Genomic DNA, 12,492 nt, shown 5'->3' with positions numbered 1-12,492 from the left:
ATGGACTTTTCCTTTCAATTGAACATTTAGAGTCCATTGTAGGGTTATTAATTGGCTTAATTTCAATATTGTCATGTCTTAGAGAATAAGGACCTCCAAGGGGAGAGAGAGACAGGGGAGGCTGGTTGATGCAGCAGTCAAAACATGCAACATTTGTTAATTACATTTGCCATCTTATATAGGTGCAGTTTGTGGTGCCCCAAAACCGTTACAATAGGAACTTTAAAGGTAGCTTATCGCAGATCACCATACAGATATCATAGTAACAAAAAAAGTTTGAAATATTGCACACATTACCAAAATGTGACACAGAGAAATGAAGTAAGCACATGGTGTTGGAAAAATGGTGCTGATAGTCTTGCTCGACACAAGTTGCCACAAACCTTCGATTTGTAAAAAAAACAGTATTTGCAAAGGATAATAAAGCAAGCTATGCCTATAACAATGATGCTCATAGTAGGCAATATAACATAGAGAACAGTTTAACACAGAAATTAGGAGTCTGTCTGTGGAATGAGTTAAACAGAACTGCCTTGGTTGAATTTTTGTGTCCACCATTTGCTTGCCGAGTCATTTAAGTTACATAGCTTCCGTGTGCCTCACCAGTGAGGGGGGGACAAAAAAAGAAGAGTGAGAGAGAAATTACGAGAAATGCCCTTAATAAAGTAAGTTGTGTGGCAAACAGAAAAGATATCCATTAAATGCTAGGTGTTATTAATAATAGCAGCTTACATTTGCATAATACTTTAATATTTACAAAAAGTTTTTACATTTGTTACAGTTTTTGCTTCCCACAATTCTGAGATAAAGAGGAGAGATGACATTGTTTCCTTTTTTAAATTTTAATTAAGAGAAGTCCAATCAATATTTAAGTGACTCCTCCAAAGTCACATAATAATGATCGGGGGAGATAGTACTAGTTGTTACTCTGCAGTCACTCCACTCTTTCCTTGTGGGGAAATCTCATCTCTCACCATAGAAAACAGCACCTGGAAACATGAGCTTCTGCTCTTGCAGTCTTTCTGAAAGCCACGCTGTGGGTTTGTGGCACAATCTTGATCAGTGAGACTGAGACATCTTTGCTAAGAGGGTTTTAGGGAAAGAGTTTGATCCCTAATTAAAGAACAAAAACATGCAAACAAACAAAAACTCCCATGGATATACACAAGAGGAAACAGCCCTTCTTTTCTTTGCTGGATGTAGCTATATTTACACTTGATATAAGAAATTATTATGGCCACCTTGCAAGGATGAGGGTAAGTAGCATTCAAGTATTGTCACTTTCAGAGAGGAAATACGGACATTGTCTAAGTCCTTGATGACATTGTTAGGCTAAATTGGCCATGGAACTGCATGACCTCTGGACTTCCTGTTACATGAAATGTTGCTGTTAGGTGCCTTCAAATTGATTCCGACTCATAGTGACCCCTGGAGGACAGAGTAGAACTGCCCCATAGACTATAATTTTTATGGAAGCAGATTGCTAGGTGTTTCTCCTGGGGAGTCATTGGGTGGGTTCCAACAGTCAACTTTTCAGTTAGTACCAAGTGCTAAACCATTTGTGCCACCAGGAGATGGTACACCCTCATTGTTTGAGTCACTTTTAGTGTTGTGTTTCTTGAAGCTTAAAGCATTGGAACAGATATGTTGGCTCAACCAGGACTCAAAATCTGATCTGGTTTTTAAATCGTTCGCTATGTCTAGCAGAGCACAGTCACCCAGTTTTTAAGGCTCTCAGCAATAGAGACAGAACCTGGCTGTCTATCCTGATATTCTGCCAGGCTGCTGCTGCTAACCTGTGCTGTAGCTAAGCCTGAGGACTTGCTCTTTTTGTTTAATACTTTGTGAGAGTGTTCCCACCTCTTGGCCTCCATTTTCACACTCCTTTCTCTTGGAATATTCTCACAGGGTGAGTGATGCAAACTGTTAAATTAAAGGGCTTGGTTGGTAACTGAAAGATTGGAGGAATGAGTCCACCCAGAGGTAACTCAGGAGAAAGGGCTGACAATCCAGTTCTGAAAAATGAGCCGTTAAAAACCCCACGGGATGCAGCTCTGCTCAAACACACGTGGGGTTGCCATGAGTTGCAATCACCCTGACAGCAACTGGTTGGTTATAGGCCCTCTCATCTCTGTCTGAATCCCATATGGCCTCTGGGATCTTGTATTGAATATGCAGGAGCCCATTCCTGATTACACCTTTCTGTTCTTGCTCCTTACAAAACATAAGCACTGTGTATTGTCTTAGGTCATCCTTTGGTAATCCTTGTTTTGTAACTATGTGAGTATAAGTCTGCCTTTCCACCAGCCTGTGAGCTTCTGGGTCCCAGAACCATGTCTCACTCTCCTTTTGCAGTACACAGCACATATTTTTATTCCTGCCTCTTAACAAGTACTTACTAAATGTTGATTGAATTGAATGCTTAGAATTTTAGAGCTGAAAGTTCTTTCTTCTAAACAAAGTTCTCATTTTCAGGGAATTATTGACAATTTTTCTTCCTAGATTCATAAACCCCCTAGGATTGGAAGATCAATGATATCATTAAAGTTGTATTCATTGTTGAATGCTCATAACTTTTATCAGATCAGATTCTTCAAAGATTCCAAAAGTATGAGAACTGCTATTAAAATTGGAGAGTTGAATAAATGCTTACTGAGCCAAAGACACAATGTGGAGCATAATTTTAGGAAAACCACTGTTGGGGGTTTGCTTCTTTCCCTAAAAATAGAGTGCAGAGATAACAACCAAAACCAAAACAAATTCCTGGCTGTTTGAACACCCTCCTTATATTTTATCCAACTCAATCCCCGTGAAAGACTTTTCCAAATCTCTCCGTGACCCTTGTAAGTCTCTGTCCCCATATTATCTTTAATATATCTATAAAGCATTGAATGTTGCCTGTGAAGTTGACCCAATAAGCAGAGAGGTGGCTATCTGAGCTTGGGTAATGAGGAAATTCCAGGGACATGCTGAATGCTGGAGGGGGAAAGACAGATAGCCAGCTCTAGACCTGGCCCATCCTACTGGTGTCTTCATTGTAGCCATCCCATTGTTCATCTGAGCCAGGCTGAGACCCACCCCAGATTAAAGGAATAATGAACACTGGCATCATTGAGCTCTGTGAAGTCTCCCCATGTGCTACAATTACAGAACCACCTGCCCAAGTCAGCTCTGCATCACTGATGACAGCTGGGAGAAATGCATAGAAAACTGCCTTGTTTTATAGAGTAGGAATCCTGTCAACAACTGCATCATTCAGGATTTGGCCGCCAGGGAATTTGTAGCCCAAACTACTTGCTTAACATTCATGGAACATAAGACCACACTTTTGATTCACTTGAGATTTGATTCCACTTTGACAATTAGCCATCAAACCCAAACCCACTGCCCTCAAGTCAATTCCAGCATTTAGTGACCTTTTTTTTTTTGGGCCGGGTTGGAATTGCTTCTTGGGTTTTCCAGTTTTTTACTTTTTTGGGAAGGCGGCTTGTTTCTTTTTTTTCCCCCGGGTTGGTTTTTTTTTCAACCCCTTGCCTTTTTGTTTGGCAGCTTAATGCTTTCATCACTATGCCACCAGAGCTCCTTCAGTTAGCCACAGATGGAGAAAAAATGCAAATCATTAATAATGGAAAAATCAGGAGACATGTCCCAGTTTTCTGCGATTTTGCTGAGATGAATGAAGGTGAGATGAAGTGACAGGCAGTGGCCAGACCAAGTATCCTCCTGGAACTTGAATCTTCCTAAATGTCCATTAGTTACCCCAGAACTACCCTAAATTCATAATTTAAGCAAAATAATAAGCTTGCTAGGCAAACTTAGCCTTCAAGTAAGATTCTCATTAGTCTTCTCTTTCCAACCAAGTTTTTGTCCCTAAGCAATACAAACTAGAGGGACCACTCTTAGGGGAACTGTGTGCATTCCTTTTTGGATATGAGGGGAGGGACGACTGTGATGAAATGCCACATATATATTGTTGTTGTTGTTATGTGCCGTTGAGTTGGACCCAACTCACAGCGACCTCTCCTTGGGTTTCTGAGGCGGTCTCACTACTGATACTGCATTCCATTCTTTTCCTGCAGGGAAAGGGGGAAGACACTATGTTTTTTCTTCAGAAGAGAAATGGAGAGTTCCTTTGAGGCTATGTAGAGAATGTGGAACAAATTTTGGTTCTAGGCAGTATAGGCAGAGCTCAGGTGGCATAGTGCCTAAGGCATTTGAATGCTAACCAGAAGGTTGAATGTTCAAACCCACTAGCCACTCTGTGGAAGGAACATGAGGCAATCTAGTTCTGTAGATTTACTACCTCAGAAACCTAATGTACAACCAGTGTTTCTGAAGGTGTTATAGGGATTCCTTAAATGTTTGGTGAAAGTTTCATTTCTAAATTATATTTTTATGTTAATTAAAAAACATGCTGTCACACTAAAAGGTGTTACATGACTATAATTGGCATAACAGGGGCTGCCAATGTATTAATTTAGACTGCTGCCAGATTAATTCATTTTAACACATACATCGAAATAAGGCTAATCCTGCCATTTTCATATAACAGAACATTTTTGACTATTTTTTGCTAATTTACACTTGTTTGTCTTTATGTGCCATCAAGTTGGACCCAACTCATAGCGACCCCTCCTTGGGTTAGAATAGTCTTATTAGTTATCCACTAGAGTGCCTCTATTATCTACATGAATGTTTTTGTTTTGTAACTGAGTAAAGAAAAAGGTTTAAGGTTTAAAAGTATTTAAACACTTACTGATGAAGATCAATGATTACAGGCTTCCATATGGATTACCAAAAAAAAAACAAAAACAAAACCCAAAAAACCCAAACTCATTGCCGTCCAGTCAGATCTGACTCATAGCGACCCTTCGTTGGGTTTCCAAAGCGATACCATTACGGAAGTAGATTGCCCAGCCTTCCTTCTGAGAAGTGGCTGATGGGTTTGAACCACCAGCCTTCTGTTTAGCAATTGTATACTTTGGGCACTCTGCCACCAGAGCTCCCATTTAGAGATAGCACACTAAGATTTAGAGAAGAACCTAAATTATTACTAGATGGTCACTGCTTATTGTTGTGAAATAGATATTTTGATGATACATAGTGAAAACAAGGTACAGGAATAATTTGAGATGCTGATGGATCCATTACCCTGCGCATGCATGTGTATGCATATGTGTATGTGTTCATAAAAACAGCCTTGTTCTCACTGATGGATTTTATAATTAAATGTTGTAAACTTGAACTTGTAGAGTTATATCTGCACATGAAAATTGTTAACTGAACAAATGGAAATAAAACTCCACATATATATTGTTGTTGTTGTTATGTGCCGTTGAGTTGGACCTGACTCATAGCAACCCCTCCTTGGGTTTCTGAGGCGGTATCACTGCAGAAGTAGATTGCCCAACCGTCCTTCCAAGGAGTGGCTGGTGGGTTTGAACCATCAACCTTGTGGTTAGCAGTCAAGTGCCTTAGGCACTACATTACCAGAGCTCCCAACATTACCTAAACACAATTTCACATCATTAAAAAGTTCCACTGAGATTTAAAAGGTTTGAAAAGCACACAAAAATAGTACATGATATGAGTCAGGGCCGACTCGATGGAAAATAACAGCAACAACAACAGGACCAGAATGGGCAGGCAATTGCATTTTTCCCTTTGTCCCATTTACTAGTCCTCATGCCCAAGTGCTAGAGTGGCATTTGGCTGTGGCCAGCCCCTCTAACAAGTGCTAATTCTGTCTAATAGGATTGCTAATTAACCAGAACAGAAAAAACAGCCAACAAAACAGACCTAATATGCCTCATCACTCTCCAGGACTAGGTGGTAAATAAGGCACATAGACAGTAAAGGTGGAAGAAAAAAGAAAAAAGAAAAAAAGCGAGCTATCTCAAATAATCGATTGAAAACCTAACTAAAGGTTAGCAGTCTTCGTGCTTTCTTGCTCCCATTCCGAAAACAGAAAGATTAAATAGATTGATTCAAGCAGATATGCTTTGAAATGCCATAAAGGATGTCTGTGTGGTGCAGTATTGATAAACTGCCTGAGTGTATCACTGGCATTTGAGTTTTACTAGCCCAGCAAGAAGAAGCAAGGAGCAGATTTTTACCTCCCTCCCGCCTTGCTTGCCCTAGGAGTTGCTTCAACAGTTCCGGCGTGCTGGTGCCTGAGCCTGGGGCTCCACACCATTACACGCTGGGTTAAAGGGTCCCTTCTCTGCTGCTGCTCTGAATTCCCTCATCCGATGAATGGGAGACATAGCCTGTGACCAGCTGAACTTCATTATTGAGTTTACTGCTGTATTGTATCAGGAGAGCAACTACCTAGAAATACTTTATGCCCACACCCCTATTTTCTTGGTGGGGGATTTATAGGCCTATTCGGTGAAATCGTATGGAGCTGGAGCAGCACCACCGTTCTGTGTCTTCAAACAAACAGCCACCCTGCTGCCACTGATCAGCGTTCCTAGGATGGCGGTGATTGAAATTTAGCACTTAGAGCGACTTAATTGGCACAAGGATCTGCTAAGCATATGCCCCCACTGCAGGCATGCCATCTGATGTGCCCATAGGGTGCCCAGCACCTCACACATGCTCGTGTTTTGCTGCTGAAGCAAGTTTTGAACAGATCCTTTGAGGAAGCTTGTGTTGTGGTTTACAATAGGGTGGCCTTTGAGGACAGGACCTGGGGAACCTCTGTCTTTTTGCCACCATAGTTCTCTGCTTCCTTGAACTTGGAACACATCTGAATTCCAGTTGGCTTGCTGTGAAGGAAGTGTTAAGAATCTGCTCACTGATGCTTTCGACTTTGGTAAATCAAGCCCTATGGTAGCAGAGCGGTGCTTGGAAAGTTCAGCAGCTTGCTGCCTTGGAATTCAACATTCGGATGTTCTGCTCTGTGCCTCGAAGTGATCTTTGGGCCTACAGAGAAAAGATCAGAAAATCTGTGTCAGCATTCTTCTGCTGAGTTGCAAGCAACAGGGCCAAATGTTCTAGGATATGAGTATCAGGAGAAAAATAGGAACCACACTAGAGAGTGGAGCAGACCATTACATTCTCTTTATGTATGAGGAGCAGGGAAGGCGTGGGGATGTCAGTGGTGAGGGACGCACTGCTCTGTTGAATGTTCCCAAAGGTTCTGGGGGCACATGCACTTCAGCCAACCAAGTAGCCCTTCTGATAGCTATAGGCACCAAGAGAAGCCACTTTGCCACTGCTGCCACAGTGGGCATTGAGTTTCAGGGAACCTGGGAAGGGATAGATCAGCTCTCCATCAACTTCCTTCTCCTTTGATGAGTGTGTCATTGGGCTGTAACTGGACCATGGACTACTAGGCCTCATCTTTTGTATTTCTTTCTGTTTGCCATCAGGCAAAAATCTTGAACTGATAATAAATGCTTAATAAATGTTTGGTGGATTCTGGAAGAATGAACTAAATCATTTGGGTTTCTTTGAGCGAAGTTGAAACATTGATAAATGAAAATCCAAGGAAAAAATGCCATGAAGCTAATGAAGTGTTAGCTTCTTGGCTACGTAATTGCACAAGTACTTTCCAAGGATCTGGTTTTAATTTTCTATTCATAATTTTATGATCTTTTTCTTATGGACCATCTTCAAATTCTAACAGCTTCAGGATTCTGTGAATCCTAGATGGCTCCTGTTGGAATGCTGTTGCCCAGCCTCTGGGGCACTATCCCATGGCTCTCCTAGAAATTGAGAGATGAGAAGAAGTTGCTAAAGCCAAGCCCACAGAGGAGAAAGGAAAGAAACTAGTATTTAAGAACTCTTGGCTAATTAATAGGAGCTCTTGTAGTGTAGTGCCTAAGGCGTTTGACTGGTAGCCAGCAGCCTGCTGGTTCATACCCACCATTCACTCCTCAGAAGGAAGATTGGGCAATCTACTTCCGTAGAGATATGGTGTCGGAAACCCAAGGAAGGATCACTATAATTTTCATTTATTGCTTAAATTAACTCCTCACAGCAATGTGCAGAGGAAGAGTTGCATTGCTGTCTTTATAAATGGGAATGTCGAGCTTTGGGGAAGTTAAGTAACCTACCTGTGTGGTCCACCTGCAAATGAGGAGGCTGGCAACTGCGACATTAGCTTCTCTCCTGATTTTCCATCCAAAGGCTTCCCTACCTGTTGCCATCCAGTCAAGTTCAACTCAGAGCAATCGTATAGAACAGAGCAGAACCACTGCATAGGGTTTCCAAGGCTGTGGTCCTTACAGAAACAAACTGTCACAACTTTCTCCCATGCAGTGGCTGGTAACTTTCAGCTGCCAACCTTGTGGTTATCAGCCCAGTGCATAACTACTGTGGCACCAGGGCATTTTAGTGGCTCCCTTTGGGGTGCAAAATGGACAGTTCTGACAGCGTTCTCCAAAAGTATGAAGGCCACCAGATAAGAAATGCTTAGATGGTCACTAACTTTTGGTGTGGGGTAAGAGGATGAGAAGTGGGGAGGAGATAAGGCCTAAGTGGTTTAGGAGAAGGCTTTGGCAAACCCTTTCCCTTCATGAGAGCAACGCTGAAACATTTCATTCAATTACGTTGTTGTTGTTATGTGCCATCGAGTTGGACCCGACTCATAGCGACCCCCCCTTGGGTTGCCAAGGCAGTATCACTACGGAAGTAGATCTCCCAACCTTTCTTCCGAGGAGTGGCTGGTGAGTTTGAACTGCCAGCTTTCTGGTCAGCAGTCAAGTGCCTCAGGCACTATGCACCAGAATCCTAAACCCTCCCTTGGGCTCTTTCAGTTCTGAGAAATTGTAATTGTTTGAGACTGACCATGACTTTTTTCTTCCACCTTCAGGTGATTCTCATTTTGACGAAGCTCTATGACTACAACCTGGGGAGCATCACTGAGAGCTCGCTGTGGAGGTAGGTAGATACCGTGAGCTGATAATCACTGACAGAGTGCAACACGATGCCTCTCTTGCACTAAAGCACCCTCCACTCGGGTTCCTGGTTAGGTTCACCCTTTCCTCCTTGGTTTCCTCTGGGTTTCCCTTAGCAATGGGTTGGGGTTTATGTCCAGGCAGGCAGACCCTTCCTTCCTCTGTGGACCCTTTCTCTGGTTCACGGTCCCCTCATGGTAACTACATGAGGTTGTGTTTCTGCCTTTTGGTTCCCATGGCTCCCACTGATCCATGAGATGATTGGAGCAGAATGGAAAAAGGGAGAGTTTTCTGCAGAGGGGATCAACAGCCCTCTGGTCTGCAGAACCCAGACAGGCTACCAGGATGATGCCGTCTCACTCACTTCCCTTCTGTGGTCCTGCATTTATTTCACTAACAGCACACACAGGTATGTGCTCACACTCACAGGCACACTCTTACTTCTGGGCTACACATTGTATTGCCACATACAGGTAGAATGTTTCAAAGGAGTGAATACATATGCTTTAGGGCAAAGCAACTCACTGAATATTTGGGCAAAATATGCAGCTGGGCTCTTTAAAGACCAGAATCCAGGGATCTCTTCTCTCCTCCTCTCTTCTTGGAGGCTCTACATCTTGTTGTTTACATCCAGTTTGAGAAATCTGCTTTCTTTGTCTTGCTGCTGGTTGGCTCTTTGGGCTCTTCTCTTGCCAGTCTTGATTGCATTCCTAAACTCAGACCAATCACTAAAGCCCAAGAGAGCACTGGTGGTGATTGTCAGATGAGTAATCAGATGCTTATGCTACAGTTTGTGTCGTGACAAAGGTATGTGCTGGATGCTGGAAGAACACTGCAAAGAGTGGTTGGTGCAGGCAGGGGGACCCCAGAAGGCCTCAGGCAAAAGATGAGCTGAACTGACTTATTCTGCTTTTAGTGACGGCAGTGATATATATATATATATATATATATATATATATATATATATATATATATATATATATATATATGCATGTATGTATGTATATATATATGTATGTGTATGTATATATATATATATATACACACATACATACATACATGTATTTATATGTAAATATGTTTATATGTGTATATATAATGACATATATATAATGTAATATATAATATGAACTCTCTCTCTCACACACATCCCATCCAAAAATATTTATATACTTTTCTAATGCACCCACAGCAGTCATTTGCCACACACATCATATGTCATGTATGCCATATATGACAACTGACTATAGACTATCTACAAACTGGTCATTTTAATATTTTAAAAGGAAGAGCACATATCTCAGTGAAAATGCATTTAGTAAAGAAAAGAGACATGATGAAGGAACAGTATTTGGAATACTTCACACTTCATGCATGCTTTCGTAGGGCTGCATTTTTGAGCACCTCTGGGTACCCATACTCCGTGCTCAGGGAACCTCCTTGGGGGTCTTGTTACAGAGGAGGGTGCAGGCTGGAAGAGGAGAGGATGGGGAAGAGGACACCTCTCAGCCTGGGTCATTTAGTGCAGCCCTGCTTGAAAGACTTTGGAACAGCCAAGAGTGGATTGTTTTCTCCTGCCCCAGCTTGTATTTTCTTTTTAGAACACCTGCCTACACCAAAATCTCATTTGGGGCCCAAGCTGTGTTTTGGACATTATCCTAGAACCCATACCACTGAGCACAGCACTTTACACATAGAGGATGCTCGGTAAATATCTGTTATCGAATAGACCAGTGAGTTGTACAGTTTTGTCTCTGTGTGGTCATCAACATATAATTTTCTTTCTCTTTGTTTAACAAAGATGTATTGATAACTCCTTTATGCCCTAGATTGTGTTGGTTCAGGGAGGAAAGGTGGGCAGGTACATAGATCAATGGCACACAGACTCTGTCCTTTAGATGTTCATTGTCTCCATGGAGACAAAGATCTGTGGACATTTAAGGTGAGAAAGAAATGTACAGGCATGTAACCTGCTTTATATAATTACATTGAATAAAGTACTTAAACAGCTACCCAGAACTGTCAGACCCCAGAAGATAAATCTGTTTATGTAAATAGACAAACTGTCATACAAGCCTAAGTATTATAATAAAGATAAGAAGTAAATGTTGCTTCTTTATTTTGCTCACATGTATATTTTCTCTTTTCAACCAGACTTTAAGTCCTTAAATCCAGTGCCTTGCTGTTTAAAACATGATGGTGATGATGCTGGTGGTAAAGGTAATCATGACAACAAAAATAAATGCTAACATTTATTGAGCACTCACTAAGTGTCAGATAGTATGCTAAATGCTAGGATGCATTCTCATGCCATCCTCTCAATTCATTTTTATAGTGTGTTCAAACATACACGTTAGTAAGTTCAAGTACCTGGACTTAAAAAAAAAAAAAAAAACACTGCCATTGAGTCGATTCCAACTCATAGCAACCACCTTTGAGTTTCTGAGGTGGTAAATCTTTATGGAAGTGGATTGTCCAGTCTTGTTTCTGAGGAGTGGTTGGTGGGTTTGAACCTCCAACTTTGTGGTTAGCAGTCACATGCCTTAGGCACTACACCACCAGAGCTCCTTATACCTGGACTTATAGATGTTATTTAATGAACCCTATGCATATATTGTTTATCTGTCTTCCAGAGTCCTTTTTTTTTGTCAATTGTGATTTGGGTGAAAATTTACAGAACAAATTCACTTTCCATATAGCAGTTTACATACTCTTTGTCTCATGACATTGACCACAATTCACCACAATGCAACAGCTCCCCTCCCACTTCCTCCCAGTTACCTCTTCCCTGTGTCCATCCCTCCATGAACCCCTACCCCCTGAGCTGTTCCCCTGTGCATAAACAGCCCTTCTTTCTCCCTTGATTGTTCTCTCCAAGGAGTGTTGATGGACACCTAGGTTGTTTCCATCTTTTGGCTATTGTAAATAATGCTGCGATGAACATGGGTGTGCATGTGTCTATTCTTGTCATGGCTTTCACTTCTTTAGGATACATACCTAGTAATGGAATGGCTGGGTCAAATGGTATTTCTAATTGCAACTTTTTAAAGAGTCGCGATACTGCTTTCCACAATGGTTGTACCATTTTACAGCCCCACCAGCAGTGTATGAGAGTCCCAGTCTCTCCACATCCTTGCCAGCATTTGTTATTTTCTGTCTTGTTGAACTTTGTTACTAGTGCTGGAGCAAGATGGTACCTCATTGTTATTTTGATTTGCATCTCTCTAATGGCTAATGATCGTGAGCATTTCTTCATGTTTGTTGGCTGCCTGAATATCCTCCTTTGTGAAGTGTCTATTCATGTCTTCTGCCCATTTATTAATTGGATTATTTGTCTTTTTGTTATTGAGGTGTTGGAGTTTTCTATAGATTCTAGAGAAGTCCCTTGTCAGATACATCATTGCCAAATATTTTTTTCCAATCTGTAGGTTCTCTTTTGACTCCTTTGGAGAAGTTTTTGGAAGCATATAAAAATTTGATTTTTAGAAGATTCCATTCATCCAGTTTCTCTTCTGCTGTTTATGCATTTTGGGTTTTACTTGATAGTCCATTTATGCTATATATTGTTGTTGTTGTTATGTGCCGT

The 12,492-nt window shown here is 41.4% G+C and overlaps 1 protein-coding gene across 1 annotated transcript in view; it reads left to right on the top strand.

Annotated features, from left to right (window-relative positions):
- The window catches only part of SORCS1 (sortilin related VPS10 domain containing receptor 1), a 682,844-nt gene that overhangs the window by 240,084 nt on the left and 430,268 nt on the right, over positions 1-12,492 (top strand). The window contains exon 2 of the mRNA XM_007941533.2: positions 8,822-8,889. Coding sequence (XP_007939724.1) covers positions 8,822-8,889 — 68 coding nt within the window. The remainder of the gene's footprint in view (positions 1-8,821; positions 8,890-12,492) is intronic.

The sequence above is a fragment of the Orycteropus afer genome, unplaced genomic scaffold (assembly GCF_000298275.1).
Source record: "Orycteropus afer afer isolate SDZICR_OR568_19922 unplaced genomic scaffold, OryAfe1.0 scaffold00082, whole genome shotgun sequence".
Classification (NCBI taxonomy): Eukaryota; Metazoa; Chordata; class Mammalia; order Tubulidentata; family Orycteropodidae; genus Orycteropus; species Orycteropus afer.
The sequence above is the reverse complement of the archived record's forward strand: the minus strand, read 5'-3'. Positions and strand labels throughout refer to the sequence as shown.